This window comes from Lissotriton vulgaris, chromosome 5 (genome assembly GCF_964263255.1).
Source record: "Lissotriton vulgaris chromosome 5, aLisVul1.2, whole genome shotgun sequence".
Taxonomy (NCBI): domain Eukaryota; kingdom Metazoa; phylum Chordata; class Amphibia; order Caudata; family Salamandridae; genus Lissotriton; species Lissotriton vulgaris.
This window is the reverse complement of record NC_141693.1, coordinates 612,111,973-612,132,338: the sequence shown is the minus strand read 5'-3', so window position 1 is coordinate 612,132,338 and position 20,366 is coordinate 612,111,973. Positions and strand designations below refer to the sequence as shown.

The following is a 20,366-nucleotide window of genomic DNA, read 5'->3' as shown; positions in this document are numbered from 1 at the left end:
GGGCATACGTTATAGTAAGCTAAGGTAAATATAACTGCTAAATTTCACTGTTTTGTATGAGTAAAGTCTGAGCCTAACCATAACATCCCTGTAACCTTTGATTTTTTCAGTCAACAAATAATATATATATATATTATATATATTATTATATATAAATAATATATATATATATATATATTGTGTGTATATATACATGCCTGTTTGTTCCAAATCTACAGCACGCCCCTCAACTCTGGAACGCGACAAGGAAGAAGGAACAGAAGACCCAGGATGCAGGTGAGTTTTTTATTTGGCACACCTCGTCAGCATAACGTTTCGGCCTGCCAAGAGGCCTTGGTCACATGACGCAATGAGAGAAGTGAGCAGTATTTAAAGTGCAAGTGCAGGAAAAACAGTGCATTTCATTGGCTGACTCGACATTAGGGCAGTGGTATATAGTAATATACATAGAAAACACATTCATTTGGTGCTCATAGTGGGATAATCCCCGGGAATTTGCAACATTCACTGTACAAATCTATTAATGTATAAGTTAATCCGATAAAAGCAACAATAATTACCCTATGCACAATTAATGTAAAATACTTGGATAAAAGTTAATAAATAATTTTTGTTAAAAATTGTTGCGGATTACAAAACCACCATAAAATATTATGTTTAAATACAAAAATCTAATGGTGTATGATTTTATAATTTGAGTGAACAACATGTAGACCGGAAAATTCTGAATCCCGACCACACTTTCCCTTTAGTCAATTTTTACCCTGCTTTATTATGAAACACAGCAGTACCACCAAACCTATATTTAACGTCTAGTTTTTTCGGGGACAGCCAATTGTTTGTGAATATGTGAGAAAACAAAAATACTTTTTTTCAGAATTTTATATAATCATAAAAAACGAGTAATGCAAGATGTTCCATGTAGGTTACTCCTAATCTACAGCAAATACTCAAGGTGGTATACAGAGCGTAGAAACCTTTCGGGCGAATTCTTTCTTTTCCCCACTGGCCAACCTAGCTGGTAATGCATGTAGAATTGGTCCAGTGAAAAAATATATATATGTTGAGCAACTATCAGAATATATCTCTAATGGATAACGGCACATTTGGATAAAGAACTGAACAATCCTAGTTGTTAGAGACAAGTATAGAAATCTTCTGTGGAATTAAGGCCCCGTGGGGTCTTACTGTCCATTTCTAGAATATATCTTGTTTCTAATGCTCTTAAGATACCCTCCCTATTACCTCCTCTTCTCAAGGGACCCACAGTATCAATGGCATAATATCTAAGGAGTCCACTGTTGTTGTTGTGGCACTCCTTAAAATGCCTGGCAACTGGGTATGTGGCATCATTGGTGTTGATTGCCCTTATGTGCTGGAGTATCCTTTTGTGGACCTGCAACTTGGTGCTACCAATATATTACAGGCCACACGGACACTCCAGCACATAGACCACGTACTCACTCTTGCACGTCAGTTGTTTATTGATTTTCCGGGGCACCGGGGAAAATGCTGTCATGAATTCAGTTTTACTGATTCCATGCGTACATGGCTTGCAGCCGGAGCATTTTCTAAATCCCTTGCTGTTAGCCATCCAGTTTTTAGGGGAGATCACCTCAGGACTGGATTTTACTAAGGCATCCTGCATGGAATAAGCCTTCCTGAATGTGATCGCCGGTTTGCTAAGCATATGTTCACCAATCACTGGATCAAACCGGATTAAATCCCAGTGTTTGTACACTATTTTCCTTAGTGCCCCATGTTGCCTATTGTAGGTCCAAATGAGTCTGGTTGGTTGGTGTATCTTGGTTTCTGTGGGTCTCTGAGCTTTCTTGTGGACCAGAGCGTCATCACGGGACAAAGCATTTGCCTTATTGATAGCTGTATCTATTATGGTCTCTTTATACCCTCTAGCCAGGAACTTCTGTTTACTCGCTGCCTGTGCTAACTTGCACTGAACGTTTGTGCTGCAAATCCGCCTGATCCTGAGCATTTCCCCGTAGGGGATTCTTCTAATCAAGTGCAAGGGGTGATGGCTATCAGCATGTAGTACAGTGTTGCCCGCAGTGGGCTTTCTGTACAATTTTGTTTCTAACTTGTCCTCATTGATTTCGATCGTGATATCCAAAAAATGTGCCTGGGACTGACTGATGTTTGATGTAAACGCCAAATTAAAGGCATTACAATTCAGGATTTCAACAAACTTGACTGCCTCTTCATGTGAACATCGCCAAATCAAGAGGATATCATCGATGTACCTATACCATTGTATGATGTGGCTATTGCAGATGTCATGGTGATCACTAAAGAGGACCTGTCTCTCCCAGTAGCCCAAGTGCAAACAGGCGTAACTGGGAGAGAAACAGGCCCCCATGGCGACACCCCTGACCTGCTGGTAGTATTGGTTGAGGAACATGAAATAGTTATGGTTTAGGCAGACACTGGTCATAGATAACAACATTTTGTTATGTTCCAATAATTCAATCGGCCGCTGGCCCAGATAAAATTCAATGGCTCTCATCCCGTCTGCATGCACAATACTGGTGTACAGAGATGTTACATCAAGTGTTATTAACCAGTAGTCTTTGTCCCACTCAACATCCTTAATTTTTCTTAAAAAATCACTTGAATCTTGGATGTATGATGGGAGTACAGAAACATATTCTTGTAAGAATGAGTCAATATAAGCCGTGGTGTTTTCTAGCAACCCTAAAAATACAACGGTGGGGTAGGACCCTGGGAATATTTAAAGACCTAGCTCTGAATACAGTTCCCAAATACTGTACAACTACAAAGAGTACCAGAGGGTCTAGAAACGGAAAAAGTTAAGGGGTGATAGACACCAGCCTGACAGTACAAAACCCCTTGACTGACTGACCAGAAGCGAGGTGTGCTAGAACATCTCAGATGGATGAGGAAAAAAAACATCAGTCACCACTCGGATCCGCCCTTCATCATTTGGGATTTGTTCATACCATCCGTGTGAGAATGTTTTGTCACAGTCAAAGAAGGTCTTCTTTGCTGCACCAGCAACAGTATGGTATACCACTCAGTGATAGTTAAAGAGTGGAAAAAAGGGTAATGACTGTGGAGTGCAGTGCAGAAAAAGGTGAATAAAAATAATAAACAATGTGTTGTAAAATTGGATGAGAGAGCATAGAACCAACTTTATTCAAATGACGCTCACTTTTCCAAGATTAAAAATGTTTCCAAAGACAGTTAAGTAGACTGTCTAGGGTGGAGCCAGGTCGACATGTTTCAGCAAATCTGGACTACTTTGTCCTTGCTTTCATCAGGACCAAATCAACAAAAGACTGTGCTACTGCACAATAGTGAAAATTAAAGTGACAACAGAAAAATCATGTATAAACAAACAAGTGCAGATGTCACCTGAAGTATCCAGAACATAAATGTTCGTCGTGAAATTACAGCTAGTGTTGTTCACACAGTCTGTAAGATTTGAAGACCTCACCCCACCTGGCAGTGGCTCAGGATAAGAGTGAAGCACCGCTCTGTCCGTCGGTGCTCCTTAGCCGGCGTCTGAACCGACTGGGGGGGCCCTGTGGACTGGGAGATGCAGACAGCTCAGCCAGAGCTGCCACCAGAAACAGTAAGACGCATGCACAGCAATCACCCCCACCCCATCACCTTCCCTTTTCCCTATGTGGCAAAGTTTACCCCACTCCAGTAGAGGTAGCACTATACAGGAGCAATGCATTATGGGACATGTAGTCATTGAAAGACCTACCATATCATAAAGCACACCAAGCAACAAGTTAGGCAAAATATATTAGTCATACTCAAGTTGAGGCAATATGTACAGTGTTTCAGTGAGATTAATTTAATTGTAGGAGAAGTGAGGCAGGAGCAAAGAGCTAATGTACGCTTTTATGTCCACAGGCAAGACATCTCGCAGGCGTACCAGGGAGAAGGAAGGCACTGCACCACAGAGGGATGATAGCCAGGAGGCAGGCACACAAGCAGAGAATGTCACAGAGGACACTGGTGCACCAACACTACTGGGACTAGCCCAAGACCTTGAAATGTCTCCACATCTGCAGGCGTCCCCAGAACGTTCAGGATCCCCTCTGCTACTGTCCTCACCAGAACTGCCTGCGTAACTGCCGCAAACAACACTTGCACCTCAAAAGAGCAGGAGGCATGCAGTTTCTCCACTGGTTGAAATGGCAACATCAGCAGGTGAAATGGAGGGGGATGACACTCAAACCTTGGCTGTGGAAGGAAGCACTGCTATACAGCAGTCCAATAAAAATGAAGGTTTCCCTTTTCCTGGTTACAGGTGATAGGTCAGACTGCGGTAGGCAGTCCTACTATCAAGACGTGATTTACAGTGCAGCTAGGAGTATGATCAGGTCTGAGGCGCCCCACACAGTAACAAATTTACACATAAGAACTAATCAATATAAGTAATATAATTTTATCCCCCAGAATTTCAAACAAATTTCAGAAATACGTAGATAGTGAAAACAAGAGGTGAAATGATCCGATAATAGAGGTTCTGTTAATTAAAATTATGACATTTATTATAACACAGGTTGATATTTTACATTCATTGACATTTTATAAAAACAAATTATCACATCCATTTTATTAAAAACATAAAAAAAATATGTTTAAAAGAAAAAGCACAATAACTGTTGACGCTGCGTTTCGGTGCACAGGTTTGAACACCTTCTTCAGGACATTTCTTTCTATGGTTAAAAACAATCTATGCAAGTAAATATAGACAAAAAATTTTTTATGTTACTAAACATTCTTTTCAAAAACAAACAAACCTCTATATATTTTATAATTTTTAGTCACTATGGTCAGTTTAACCTCAGTAATCTGCATCGTTTTGTCTAATACGTCAAGTGGGAATACATCATCTAGCGATATTCGTTGCTATAATAAGGGGGAGTTCTCATACATGTATAGCAAAAGCAATTTATTAGGTACAAAATTTGATAAATAGGAATTGGAAGTTATTGAATAATGGAAACACTAGGTCACTCCCAAAACCCATTTTTGCGTTTAGACGCAATAGAAAAATCAGAAACTGCTTAGTTCACACCTACCAAGACAGGGCAACTAACAAGATAGGAACGTTAGATGGAAAAAGCAATGTAGGAAACTTTCCCTGTGGGACCTGTAAAAGCTGTAATACGATCATAAAAGGACCCACAATTACATATCAAGCAACTAACCACAAACTCCAAAAATTAGTAAACTGCAAAACAAAAAATGTGGTCTACATGATCCAATGCCCTTGCGGACTAGCATATATTGGTGAGACCTCCAGAGAAATCCGAGTGAGGCTCAACGAACATAGATCAGCAATTAAAACAAAGCGGTTAAACACACCCTTAGTGGATCATTGGACCAGTGAAAACCATAAAGAAGATGAAATAAGATGGTGCATATTAGAGGCAGTAAATCTAAATAGGAAAGGAGGTGATCTTAACACAAAACGTGGAAAGAGTGAACAATTTTACATGTCCAAATTTGATACCTTTAAAAGTGACTTAAATAACAGGGAAGAATGGGAAAGAATTCTCTGAAAAACACGCCCCCTAGCTGTGTAACCTCCTTAAGGTGCTGTAAAAGATCCAGAAGCAGGACATACCGGTAGATAAACACATAAGCATAGCTTAGCCTGAAAATAGAAAAGGCCGGTCTCTCGATCTGGAAATAGATAAGGCCGGTACCCCAACCACAAGGTAGGACAGATGACTAAATATTGAGTATATCTAAAGCTCTGAATCATGTAAGCCTGAGTATATATGAAGACAATGTTAGTGAGTTCATTATGAACCTATATAATTAAGCAAGGAACAACAATTTCCATCAAACAAATTGATGACCAGGTTATTGACATGTAGTTAATGTGATTAGAAGATGATAAGGATAAGGATACACCCTGCGATAGATAAAGATAACATCAGGTATCATCACTGAAACCGAGATTGTGAGGCATAAATAAGTAAGCTTAGAATCAAAATACATAGAATACACCGAGACCTTAAGACGGCGGCTTTTTGCTTTTCAGGGAATGTATTTCGCTCTGAAAATACCACTCTGGTGTAAACTACAGTGGGACTTTCATGCCCCAAGTAAGATGGCCGAGAGACATACACATAAGACAGAAGGTAGGCGACAAATCTAACAAAGCAGCACGAAATCCGACACCACCATATCTAGCTCACAATCAATAAAGATAGGAACAAGCAAAGATCTAGTTAATAAAAGCTAACCAAACACGTATGTGACTTGGGTAAGCGAATGTAAACAAGCCATAAAAACCGGATCCCAACACATTTCAAGATGGCCGAACTGGTGATATAAAAACACCAAGCTCGGTTAGCGAGTATTAAATTGGACATTGACGGAGTAGGACAATGAGATACCGCTAACAAATTAAATACAGCGGTAGACAAGTCAAAAACGGCGATTATTTGCCCGCCTCCTTAAACTCCGATCGTTCATATGTTTAAAACAAGCGCAGTTTGAATTATCGCCTTTTGTGGCTAAAAATCAAAACTGGATTATATACATACAGGGAAGTGAAAGGGGACCACAAAATAATGGACAATACACCTAGATAGAAGTTTTTATTAACAGAAATTAACAATAATAAGGACCCTTGTAAGCACAAGCAACATGCTACAAGATGGCCGAAATGTACACATAGACGGGGTCGGGTCCCTGATCGCAATTTCTGAAGCTCAAAACAATTAAGCGCTAATTATTCAATTAACGTGAGTATAAGTAAAACAGCAAAACTGAGCATCATTCTCAGTTGCATCCCAGACACAGGACGGTGTGGAAGCAGCCCTAGAAAAGCCGCAAGTAAGTGTATCCCCTTCAAACGAGTAGGTTTAGCCACTAATTAACTAACCTTTAAAGTAAAAAGAAGGAACTAGTACCTTATTTAAGACTAACACTGTTTTACAAATAGGTTTAGCCATAAATTAATCAACCTTTAAAGTAAAAAAAGGGAACTAGTATCTTATTTAAAGACCAACACTGTTTTTCCTTTCTTCTTTTTTACAAAGAGAATCCCCTGAAAATGAAAATCAGGAGACCTAAGGAGCAGACCAACCACAAAATAGAAGGTCTCTACTGCAATACACAATTCAAAGGTAATATAAACTGTAACAGAGACTTATGAGTGGGAACTAGGATATTCATTTCCCCAGCAAATAGGATACGTAATAATACCTGGTTGTGCTTTTCACAGTTACCTGATGCATAAACCACACCCAGCCTGTAAAAGATCCCTAGGGCAAAGAGCTATAGGTAAGAACTTTTACTTAAACACCCTGGGAACCACGAACATGATTGGACAGTTACCTAAAAGACTTTGTGTATTTGGTACAGTCTAAATAGAACTACCGGTGAAGAAATTGAAAATCGACACAGAAGGCTCAGACTGGTTAACAATAGATAAATAATTAACCTTAAACAAGCTGATTTTTTTGAAGGTCAGTATTCTGTTTAAACTGTCAATCTACATGCATTAAGTAAGTGAATAAAAATTAGTAAAGGAATCTCTGCTCCCACAGCTGACCCAGAGCAACGAATAACCAGCAGCACGAGAAAGAAATTTAGAACACAAAGCAACAAAGGCTATATATAAAATCCAGCCCTACAAAATATAAAGTAAGACAATTCCACGACCCACAGTAATCTTTGACAATCGACAAGAGACTAGGTGTCCTATCTAAAGATTACTCCCCCTATGTTTTAGTATAAACCATAGAAGAAGCGTCCATAGGAAGAGTAACCTTGAGGACGACCAGAGTAAAGCGGAACAGAACAGAGCTGAGACTTTTATGATAAGAAGTGAGTACTATACCTACTATCTAAATCCTTTACGATAGAGTAGATCAAACAACGAGGCACCATGGGGTAACAAATGTTAGAAGACCTAATAAATTGCTTTTGCTGTACATGTATGAGAACTCCCCCTTATTATAGCAACGAATATCGCTAGATGATGTATTCCCACTTGACGTATTAGACAAAACGATGCAGTTTACTGAGGTTAAACGTACCATAGTGACCAAAAATTATAAAACATATAGAGGTTTGTTTGTTTTTGAAAAGAATGTTTAGTAACATAAAACTTTTTTGTCTATATTTCCTTGCATAGATTGTTTTTAACCATAGAAAGCATTGTCCTGAAGAAGGTGTTCAAACCTGTGCACCGAAAGGCCGCGTCAACAGTTATTGGGCTTTTTCTTTTAAAAATGTTTTTGTTATGTTTTTAATAAAATGGATGTGATAATTTGTTTTTATAAAATGTCAATGAATGTAAAATATCACCCTGTGTTATAATAAATGTCATAATTTTAATTAACAGAACCTCTATTATCTGATCATTTCACCTCTTGTTTTCACTATCTACGTATTTCTGAAATGTGTTTGAAATTCTGGGGGATAAAATTATATTCCTTATATTGATTAGTTCTTATGTGTAAATTTGTTACTGTGTGGGGTGCCTCAGACCTGATCATACTCCTAGCTGCACTGTAAATCACGTCTTGGTAGTAGGACTGCCTTCCGCAGTCTGATCTATCACCTGTAACCAGGAAAAGGGAAACCTTTGTTTTTATTGATGATATGCCCATTCCCTTTTCGTTAAAAAGGGTGTCTCCCTATTTATTTTTACACAGCAGTCCAGCGCAGAGGGTGCCCGTACAGGTACCAGACCCTGCAGGCCCAGAGATAGCAGTACTGCACAACATGTGGAGGGTCCCAGTGTCTATTGTGGGCTGGAGGTTAGTATGGTAAAGATTCAAAGAATGCAGGGGAAGGCCATCCAGTCTGTGCAACGCCAGATGAGGCACCTGAATACAAATATGAAAATTTCCGGAAGGTCATCAGTGCACTGGTTGACGAGAACAAAGAGATGGCATCAGGTATGAAGGAGATGGCTGCAGGGATGCGGGAAATGGCCACAGGTGTGCGGGACATGTCGCAATCGGTGCAGCTTCTGTGCACTAAACTGGACCAGGACAGGTTAGCAAGGCGCAAGGACAGGCAGCATGCGCAGCAACAAACTAAGGCAATGAACCGCCTGGCCACAATCACTTCCCTTCTATGCAGACAATGCATCAACATGCAAGAGGGACTAACACACAGCAGCAATGAGGTGTCTAGGGGCCTTGCAAGGGTGACCAGTGCTGTAGAGGCGCTGCTTAATGCACAGACAGCATAAACTGCTGCTCTGGATGTACCAGAAAGTGAGGAAAGCACCAGTAGGAGCAACATGACAAGCCCCCCTGTTGTTCAGACACAGAGGAGCAGCAGGCTCCATGGTGAGCCAACAGCCCAAACACCCAGTGAGGACAGCCAGCCACTTTCATCTGGCACTGGTAGGCGTGCCCGCAAATGACTTCTACAGCCCACACTCCATGACCTTAAATGGGGACGTGAGCCAGGACTACCATTATTACATGGATGACAGTTGTGTTGCACATTTGTGCTTTTGGGTACCTGCGTAGTGACAAATATTAAACTACGTTGGGTGCATACTCCACCTGTCTGTGTCTCTTTACTTACTCAAAAAAAGTTCCGTGTGATCTCTGCCCATCTCTGTCTGCCATCTGTTGGTGGCGCAACTCCTGCTGTGTTTGGTTCAGGCAGTGCATGTTCATCATCGTGGTCCTCACAGTCGCTCAATTCCACCTCTGTGCCCTTCTTTGTAGTAGGTTGTGCAACATTGCGCAAGTTGCAATTATCTTACAGCAGATGATTGGTGAGTACTGCCGTGCCCCTCCATTTTTGTAGAGGCAGCGGAACCTGCTTTTTAACAGCCCAACGGTGCGCTCCACAACGTTCCTAGTGGATTTGTGTGCCACGTTGTATCGTCTCTGGCTGGGGGTTGAAGGGTTGAGGTAGGGTGTCAGGATGAATGAGCGGACGGCATATGCACTATCCCCTATTTGAAAATGAGAAAGCCATTACTCACATGCACACATACACATACATCTGCAATATCTATCAGCGTGTGTTTTACCTAGCAGGTATCCTTCGCAAAATTCCCCCGCTGTCAGGCGTGTGTAGATCCCACTGTTCTGAAAGATGTAGGAGTCGTGGGTACTTCCTGGGAACTTGGCCACAATGTCTGTGATTATGTTGTTGGCATCACAGATTACCTGTACATTGATAGAGTGGGTTGACTTCCTGTTTATGTAAATGTACTCTGTGGCAGCAGGTGGGCATATAGGGATGTGGGTGCCATCAATACAGCCGATGACGTGTGGGAACTGTGCAGTTTGATAAAAGTCAGTCTTGGTCTTGAGCAGTTCCACGTGTGTGTTAGGGAAGCAGATGTAATGATGCATCCTCTGCATCATGGCCTCTAGGAACTTCCTGAAGAAACGGGACAGGCAGCTCTGAGATACCCCACCTACCACAGCAATCACCCCCTGGTAACTCCCAGATGCAAGCAGGTGTAGGCTACAGAGCACCTGCACATGGGGTGGGATGGCATGCGCCCTTGGGGTTGGGTGCTCCAAAAGTGGGTGTAGGGCCCTGATCAAATCCAGGATGGTTTGGGGGTGTAGCCTGTACATTTGCAATATCTCTGGCTCAGTGAGTTGAAATAGCGTTATCCTCAGTCTGTAGACTTGCTCCTCCCTTCTCCAGACCCTCTCTCCTGCTGCCTGTAGCCGTAGCCGCCTTGCTATCACGTAGAATGCCACCATTCTGGTCACACAGTTGCATTTTGGGGCCTTTTTATAGCCTGCACCTGGTTACCACCTGCTTTCAATCCATGGTAAATACCGACTCTTAAATACCGAATTTCATGAAATTCAGTATTTTAGAAGTTTCCTACATCTCAAAACTCATTTTTGACCATTCCTTATTTACCGATTCGATAAATAAGAATTCGGTAATTTCCGAATCGGTAAATAATGATTCGGTAAATTCCGATTCGGTAAATTCCGATTCGGTATATTCCGATTCGGTAAATCACCGACTCGTATTTACCGAATCGGACTTTTTTGAGCCCCTACATCTCAATATCCAAATACCGGTCGGTAACGGACGAAATTCGGTATTTTCGGCCATTACCGAGCAGTATTTGTCTACCCACATCCGGCCCCATGTTGCTTTCATATGGAGTCCCAGTGCATTCAAAGTAAAGATTAGCGTAACATTCATTGTATAGTTACAGGTTAAAAGCATAAAAAGTGCTATTGACCCAAAGATATATGATTGTTAATCAGCATTTTGTCCGTTTATATCAGTATAATACCCCTGATATGCTCATGGTTATATTTGTTATAGTTCATAAAGGTGACAAAAATAGAAGGAAAAGGATTTCAAACAGTTCTTCATAGGAAATAATCATGGGTATAGTACCCTATCTATCCAACAGTTGTTACATTTTATTGATGTAGAGTGAGATAGAAGCTGGGGCAGTAAGAAATTAAATTATATATGTTCCAATTTTCAGTTTACTTCACACTGGACACTGACACAGCAGGCTTGTCAAAAGTCACACTTTATTCCACGTGGATGGTCTTGTTCTAACGCGTTTTGGCAGGAACTGGTTAAAGTTTGTGATGTGTTTGCATACCTTACAGGTACTAAACTTGTAGAAGCCCTTTTGTTCTTTTATCCAAATGCGTGTTCACTGTCAATCAATCAATCAGGGAACTATAAGCACGCTACTCACCCGTGAGGGTCTCAAGGTGCTGGGGGAGGGGGGAGCACCTCCAGTCAGTTGAAGAGCCAGGTCTTGAGGGTCTTCCTGAAGATGTGCAGGGTGGGGGCGCATCTGATGTCTGTCGGGCTCCCCAGGGCGGGCTGCCTGCAGCGGCGCTGTTTCCTGCGCTTGAGTGCGAAGACGCGAGCCTCGCCTGTTGTTTTCTGTCAGCGGGCAAGGGCAGCGCCTGCGATGTATTTAAAGAAGGGGTCCACATTGGCAATGCGCTTCGTGTTCGAGCACGGATCCCGCCATGCCTCCCACCGTTTCCCTCCCCATCACTTACCTGCAATCCTTAACCACTGTTTTCTGTTGGTAGTCGCTTGCTGGGCATCTTCAGTGTTCTTTCCCCTTCCTGGGCCTTCTGGTGCTCTTCTAGAGCACTTGGTTATGCAGCTCCTTTTCCAGCCGGCAACATTGTATCCAGGGAACCTCGGCCTTTTCACCCTTGGCGTTCTGGCAACTTGTCTCTGAAAGACAAGAAATAGCAAGGCTTGTAAAGAATCACAGTGTCTTCGTTGTCTGGGGTATTTAGAGCTTAATTTGAATTGTAGAAATAGCACACTTATCTGATGGCTCTATGACTAGAGGAGTGATTCTAATAATTCTCTTTGTGTCTGGTAAAAATCTTCTTGCTGCAAAGGGAAAAGAGAAATTATAGTAGTAGATTAAGATAACCCACTTGTTTTTGTTGTTTCAATTGACCCTGCACTTTTTGCCCTATTTTTTCCAGTGCTTTCTCCTGTCCTGGGAAATTAGTTTTTTGGTTTTTCCCTAATTTAGGAGTAATGGATAATTTATTTTTAAAGGGTCCTAGATACTCCTATGGTACTTCTAATATAGATACGAGGAATGTTCCACAGTTGTCCCCCCACACATACTGGGCATATTCATTCACAGGATTCTTGGAGACCACCCCATAGAAGATTCCTTGGATGTCTACACCTTCTTCCTTCCCTTGTTTTGTTTTCCTCCTTCCCCACCTTCCCTCTTTTGCTTTCACCTAGCTGGGGGAAGGAGGTAGGTGAGGGAAGTTGGGACCTAGCATTGCTTCCATCCATTTTGTCCCTGAAGTGAATCCAGGTGAGCCTCACAATGTCGACCAGCAGCTCGTTCCAGGCCTTGGCCGCGATGTAGGAGAAGGTTCTTCCACCTGTTCTTGGTCTGTGAATTTGCGGGGGTTCGGCAAGGGCGGGGTCGGCGGATCGGAGGTTCCTCTTGGGTACGTGGAAGGAGATTCTGTCATTGAGATATTGAGGTCCAGTGTTGTGGAGGCATTTGAAGGCGTGGGTAAGTATCTTGAAGGTTACTCCCTTCTTAACAGGGAGTCAGTGGAGGTTGCACAGGTGTTGGGCGATGTGTTTGTGTCAAGGGATGCTGAGGACGAGTCTGGCTGCAGTGTTCTTTATGGTCTGGAGTTTGCGGAGCAGAGACTTGTTGATCCCGGCGTAGAGGACATTTCCGTAGTCCGGTCTGCTGGTTATGAGTGCATGGGTGATGGTCTTTCTTGATTCATGGATCCATTTGAAGGTCTTGCGGAGGATGCAGAGGGTATTGTATCAGGTGGAGGTGACAGCGTTGACCTGTTGGGTCATGGAGAGGGAGAAGTCAAGTATGATGCCAAGGTTTTGGGCATGGTCCGTGGGGGCGGGGGTTTCCAAGGGCGGTGGGCAACCAGGTGTTGTCTCATGCAGAGGGGGAGGGTCCGAGGACGAGGACCTCTGTCTTTTCCGAGTTTAGCTTCAGGCAGCTGCTGCTCTTCCAGGATGCCACGTCTTTCATTGTTTCCTGGAAGTTGAGTCAGGTGGTGATAGGGGTCCTTGAGAGGGAGAGGATTAGCGGGTGTCAACGGCGTAGAATAGTATGCTGAATCCGTGCTGCCTGACGATGGCCGCAAGGGGGGGCATGTAAATGTTGAAGAGCGTGGACCTGAACGATGATCCTTGTGGTACACCGCAGTTGATTTCCATGTGTTCGGAGAGGAAGGGCGGTAGTCTGATTCTTTGGGTTCTGTAGGTGAGGAAGGTGCAAAGCCAGTTGAGGGCGGTGCGCTGTATGCCGGCGTCATGGAGTCTGGCCGTGAGTTTGCGGTGCGAGACGGTGTTGAACACTGCAGAGAGGTCGAGTAGGATCAGGTTTGTGGTGTCTCCTTAGTTGAGGATGGAGTGGATGTCATCTGTGGCGGTGAGTAGGGCAGTCTCGGTGCTGTGGTTGCTGCAGGATCCAGATTGGGAGGGGTTAAGAATGGAGTTTTCCTCAATGGATTTTGTTAGATGTGCGTTAAGTTTTTTTCTGTGACTTAGGCTGTGAAGGGGAGGAGGGAGACATGCCGGTTGTTTTTGAGGTCCATGTGATCTGCTGTAGGCTTCTTCAGTAGGGGTCTGACTTCTGCTTGTTTACAGTCGACGGGTAAGATGTCGGTTTCGAAGAAGGTGTTGATGGTGCATCACAGTTCCAGAGAGATGGTGGCTGTGGCTCTGTGGAAGATGTGCGGAGGCAGGGATCTGTGGGGGCTCCTGAGTGGATGCCTTTCATGGTTGATGCAGTGTCTTGGGTGGTGACTGGGGTCCAGTAGGAGATGGTGGGCTGGCTGGCATTGCTGGAGGAGTGGGTAGTTTCAGAGTCTGGTGTCTGGTTGTTGAAGTTGTCATAGAGACCCTTGATTTTCAGATGGAAGTATGAGCCAAGCTTGTTGCAGAGGTCCTGGGAGGGGGTGATGTCTGAGGATTCGCTGGGGGGTTTGGTGAACTCCTGGATGACGCTGAAGAGTTCCTTGGTGTTGCTGGAGTTTGCGAGGATCTTGTTCTGGATGAAGGTCCTTTTTGTGGATCTGATGCGCTGGTGCTATTCCGTCATGGCGTTCTAGTAGGCAGTGCGATCGTCTGAGGTTTTGCTGTTTCTCCAGTTCTTCTCAAGGCGTCTGCATGTGCACTTGGATAATTGGAGGTCGACTGTGAACCAGGCAGCCTTTCTGGGGCTCTGTTTGTTGGGGTTGCGTATGGGTGCAGGCTCCTCTGTGCAGTTGGGTATCCATCTGTGGAGTACTTTGGCTGCAAGTTTGGCGTCGGTTGAGGTGGTGGGGGCATCGCGGTCGAGGGTCGAGTTGAGTTGCTCCTCAGTGGCTTTGTTCCAGTTTCTTCATGGAGGGTGAGGTGCCATTAGGGTGGCGTGGGTTTGTCGACAAGGAAGTGCACGCAGTGGTGGTCTGTCCATGGTGGTTGCGTGGTGTGGCTGAAGCGTGTGTTGTTACCACCTGCAAAGATGAGGTCAAGGGTGTGTCCTGCCAGTCCAATGTTGGTGAGGTTGTCCAGGAGGGTGGTGGAGTTGGAGTTGCTGCTGTTGACGAGGTGGAAGTTCAGGTCTCTGATGAGCATGTAGTCCATGGAGGTGATGGTGTGGGGTGAGATGAGGTCAGCAATGGTCATGATGAACGAAACGCGAAGTCCTAGGGGTCTGTATGCATGGTTCTAGGGCTGGTCTGGATCTGGAAGTGGAGGTGTTCTGTGGTGGAGGCGGGGTTGCTCATGGTGGTGGTGGATTCGGAGGGAGCTCTTGTGCATGATAGCGAGTCCTCCTCCTGGGCGGTTGGGGCGGACCTTCCTCTGAATATTGGGTTGGACTAACCATGCACAAGTATGTCCCTGATTGATTTGGGTTTCCTATAGGTAATGAAAGGCCATGCTTCAATGCTTTTCCTATAAAGGGTCAGTTTTTATAGGGTCCTGGTGCTTCTTAGGCAATTTTTGATCCAATATGCACTCCTGTTTTAGGTTGTTATAATCTGGGGGTTGAATTGCTGGTCTCTGATGTTCTTGAATTTTTCCTTAATAGAACCTCATTAAGTGTCAGACTTTAAACTTTATATTTAGTCTGATTAAGAATTTTAGTGCGATAACCCCTTTCCTTAAATTGTTTGATCATATCCTGGTGTTCTTTCTCGTATGCTTTCTCAGTGCTGTAATTACGGTATGCTCATAGGAGCTCCTCATAGGGGATACTCCACATGAGTGAGTTCAGGTGGTAACTTGTGGCATTTAATATGCTGTTCCCAGCAGTACCTTTTCCTTGTAGCAATGTTTTAATCTTATCCCCCTAAATGTGGACAGACATAGCTAAAAATTCACTCTGATCCTTGCTTACATTGTAGGTGAATTTCAAATTCAAATCATTGGTTTGTATCACATTGATGAATTCTTTAGCAAATTTGAAATCATCCTCTCAGATGAGAAAAAGGTCATCAATGTATTTCGTCCACCTGGGGATATGGTTGGTATATTGTTAATTAGTTTCTGTCCAGACCACACTCTCTTTCCACCAGCCAAGGGTCAAACTTACGAAGCAGGCTGTGAAGTAGGTGCCCATATCTGTCCCTGACATTGACAATAAAGTGTTTTCGAACAAAAAAATATTTTGCTCTGAGCAAAACAACATAATTTGCCTTAACATCATGGCATATTCAAACAGTGCAATTGGTCTGTCCAGAAAGAAATACATGCATGATCTACTCCCATCTTCTGTTCATGCACATATATAAATATACGTATGTCTAGATTGGTCATGCAATAAGAATCTTCCCACTTAATGTTGTGAATTCTACATAAGAAGTCAATGCTATCCTTACAAAATGAGTGGAGACCAAAGAATATAGGGATCTAGGGATCGATCAAGATAAATGGCTGTGTTTTCTAAGAGACCTCGATTGGATGATACTATGAGTCTCCCTGGTGGTCTAGTAGCATTCTTAGGTACCTTGAGGATTCAGTGTAGACATGGTGTAGTAGGATTATCTTCCCCCAAAAATGTGTATTCATCAGTGTCTATGAGCCCATTGAATGCAATTTCCATAACATGTTATGGTATGTGGGATATAGAATATTTGTGCGCTGCTCCATCACTTATCTCATAGCAACTTGTATCCCCTAGGTGTCTCAGGACCTCCGCTCTGTAGTCAGATGTACCCATCACGACTACATTGACGCCCTTATCAGAAGGTTTTATGACTATGAGGGTCATTCTTTAGGTCTCGTAGGGCTTTTCTCTGTTGTTGCTTGAGATTATCAAGTCCCCACAGGAACATGGACCCACCCTTCTGGGAATGAATATTGCCCGGGGGACCCCCACCTCCACAAGGCTTTATTGATTATAATTGTGGGGCCTCTTGGATGCTGCCAACACCGGGGGGACCACCACCCTCCCAGGACTTTAAGCTAAAAGAATCTGAGGGGGCCTCATGGACCCACCCCTGCAGCCCTAGGTGCCAACACCACCCCAGGCCTTTAATTTGAAATATACAGTGACACGCGGACAACCCGCAACTTTCACATGGAGTGGGGCTTTAAATTTAAATAATGCAGTGAGACGTGTGGCCCCCACAGTGTCAGGGACCCTCACTTCCCTGGGCTTTAACCACAAAGAATGCGGGGGCCATGCAGCCCCCACAGCCCCAGTGCCCACCACCTCCCCGGGGCTAAATCACACAATGGAGGGGGCCACACGGTCCCCTCCTGGAGCAAATAATACCATTGGGACCGCCAACCCCCCAGGGCCGGCTCCTGCAATCTCCCAGGTTGATGTTTGCTATGGCTTCTCCCACCAAGCCATAGCAAATGCTGCACCCCTTCTAGTGATTGAGAGCGGAAAATGGTCTTGTTTACTAGAAGTGGAGCAGAATTGCTTTTACACAGAGGGAGCATGTTAGCAGTTCCCTATGAGTAAAGGCGATGCCTGCTCCCGTTAGAGGCAGGGAGCCAGCAGGGACTGTAGGGGCCTTGAGGCTCCCTACGCATTTCCCCACCTTTAAAAATTGGGTGCCCTGGGTAGGACCAGGGTACCCACACTACAGGTCGGGCTGCAGGGGATGGGGTCCTTGGGGCCGGAATCAGCCAGGGGGCGTGTGGCCCCTCTCCCTTGTTCTATAAAAAAAGATGAAAAAATAATAAAGGGAAGACCCCAGGGGTTGGGGTGCCCAGGGCCAAAACCGACCTGAGCTAACTATAACTCACAGCCCTACAATGCAATGTTTATGACCTCACATATTGCATCACACACAACATAGTCATTGTCATCGCTGGCCGCCATATAGTTGCCTTATGTGCAATTAACTATTTGGAGATGTACTGATTTTTTTTAAATTTATGGAGTACTGTGGTATGGGCACATGGGACTCTAGAGAGTACCATGTTACTCAAAAAGTATTATATTTTTAAAAGAACCCATACTTATTGACATATATTAATGCCCCTTTTAGGTTGGTTCTTAATAGAGCCTCTTATTATAAGTATCTGAAAACCGAATGTTGAAGTGATGCATGGAGGAAATGTTTTGATCTTTTAGGTATACAGACACTGTTTTGTTGATATTTCTGAGGGTTTTTCATAGTTCACAGCATTTTCTACAGAGTATTTCCATTGGCAAATATTCGAATACACAAAATGGGTGTCAGGAAATAAACTCAGCAAAGATTCAAAAGCTGATTTCATGTCAATTTTAATGTTTACATCTGTGAGATGATATACATCATTACCTCCACATTGAATAATCATGATGTGGGAATGCTGACAATTATAAAGTGATGAAAATAGAGGTAGGATGTTAGTCCATCTTAAACCTTTTTTCTCCACCGATGTGATTTTAACATTCAGTATACCTAAATTATGCTGTATTCCTCTTCTTTTGCCATACTCTCTTGATTTAAAAGGTGCGTGAATAATTGGGCTTTATTTCTCTAAAAGACAACGCTACTGAGGAAGGGACATTCCCGAAACATGTTTGGCGTTTCAATTTGTTAAGTGTACTCCTGACCGGGAGCCTGCATGCAGGATGCCAATTAAATGAAGAAAGCTTACTCACCTCTCGTGGCCTCTTTCAAATGGGTTCCTGTTTTGTTTGGATTAAAGATGGCCGGTCAGGTCGTGAAAGAGGCCCACCGCCACTGCGGGTCCATGTCGAAAACCAGATGGTGGCAGACAAGGAAGATGGAGCTGATGTTCACAGCTTGTCTCGTGCTTCAATTGACACCCACAAAGCAGGACAGTCTCCCGCCACGATTGCATTTTAACCCACTTGGTGTTTTATTTTTGTTAACACTTGAGGGTAAGACGGCGCACCCACTGGGGAAAACTTTTCATGCACTACTGATCCCAGAAGGCCATGGCAGGCGCCACGCCCACCCGGGCAGGGACTAATGATTTAAAAGGTGCGTGAATAATTGGGCTTTATTTCTCTAAAAGACAACACTTCTGAGGAAGGGACATTCCTGAAACATGTTTGGCGTTTCAATTTGTGAAGTGTACTCCTGACCGGGAGCCTGCATGCAGGATGGCAATTAAATGAAGAAAGCTTACTCACCTCTTGTGGCCTCTTTCAAATGGGTTCCTGTTTTGTTTGGATTAAAGACGGCCGGCCAGGTCGTGAAAGAGGCCCACCGCCACTGTGGGTCCATGTCGAAAACCAGATGGTGGCAGACAAGGAAGATGGAGCTGATGTTCACAGGGGGCGTCAGTCTTGTGCTTCAATTGACACCTACAAAGCAGGACAGTCTCCCGCCACGATTGCATTTTAACCCACTTGGTGTTTTATTTTTGTTAACACTTGAGGGAAAGACGGCGCACCCACTGGGGAAAACTTTTCATGCACTACTGATCCCAGAAGGCCATGGCAGGGGCCACGCCCAACCGGGCAGGGACTAATGATTTAAAAGGTGCATGAATAATTGGGCTTTATTTCTCTTAAAGACAACACTGCTGAGGAAGGGACATTCCTGAAACATGTTTGGCGTTTCAATTTATAAAGTGTACTCCTGACCAGCAGCCTGCATGCAGGATGCCAATTATTTATTTATTTCTTTTATTTATTTGATTTATATAGCGCGTTATAACCCAGGGGTCTCTAAGCGCTTTGTCAGGGTCCACGCAACCGAGTACAGAAAGCAGCTGGTCATAAATTACAGGCCACCCCACGCTTGCTGAAAAAGCACTGTTTTTAATTTTTTCCGGAAGGACACAAGTTGGTTTCCTTCCGCAGTTCCATTGGCAACTTGTTCCAGAATGCTGGAAGAGTATAGGAGAAGGCGCGACCACCCACGGTGGCCAGTCTACAGCGTGGTTGAGTGAGGAGGGTAGCTTCTGTAGATCGTAGCGCCCTACCCGGCCTATAGGGAGGTAGGCGGGATTTCGTATAGCTTGGCGCCCTTCCATACAGGGCTTTGTGCGCAATGCACAGCCCTTTAAACATTACCCTCTGCTTAACTGGCAACCAATGCAGTTCTCGCATGAGGGGGGATGCATGTGTGTTCCTCGGCTTTTTAAAGATAAGTCTTGCAGCGTCATTCATGACAACCTGCAACTTGTCCAAGAGTTTTTGCGGCAGCCCTATGTATAACGAGTTACCATAGTCCAACCTGGCTAGGATCGTGGCAGAGACCGCACGCCTCAGGGTGGAGAAGGACAGCAACGAGGACATTTTCCTAAGTTGTCGAAGAAGGCCGACACAAGTACCCACAACAGCCGTAACTTGCTTCTGCATGGACAACTTGCCATTCACATGGATGCCCAAGCTTTTGACAACGGCCGCAGGTTCCGGGGGTGACCCTAGTTCTCTTGGCCAGAAAGCTTGAAGAAAGCTTACTCACCTCTCGTGGTCTCTT

The 20,366-nt window shown here is 44.0% G+C and overlaps 1 protein-coding gene across 1 annotated transcript in view; it reads right to left on the bottom strand.

Annotated features, from left to right (window-relative positions):
- LOC147711316 (uncharacterized) overlaps positions 1–20,366 on the bottom strand; it is a 172,546-nt gene that overhangs the window by 112,850 nt on the left and 39,330 nt on the right. Inside the window, exon 3 of the mRNA XM_086919455.1 lies at positions 12,009–12,192. Coding sequence (XP_086775581.1) covers positions 12,009–12,192 — 184 coding nt within the window. The remainder of the gene's footprint in view (positions 1–12,008; positions 12,193–20,366) is intronic.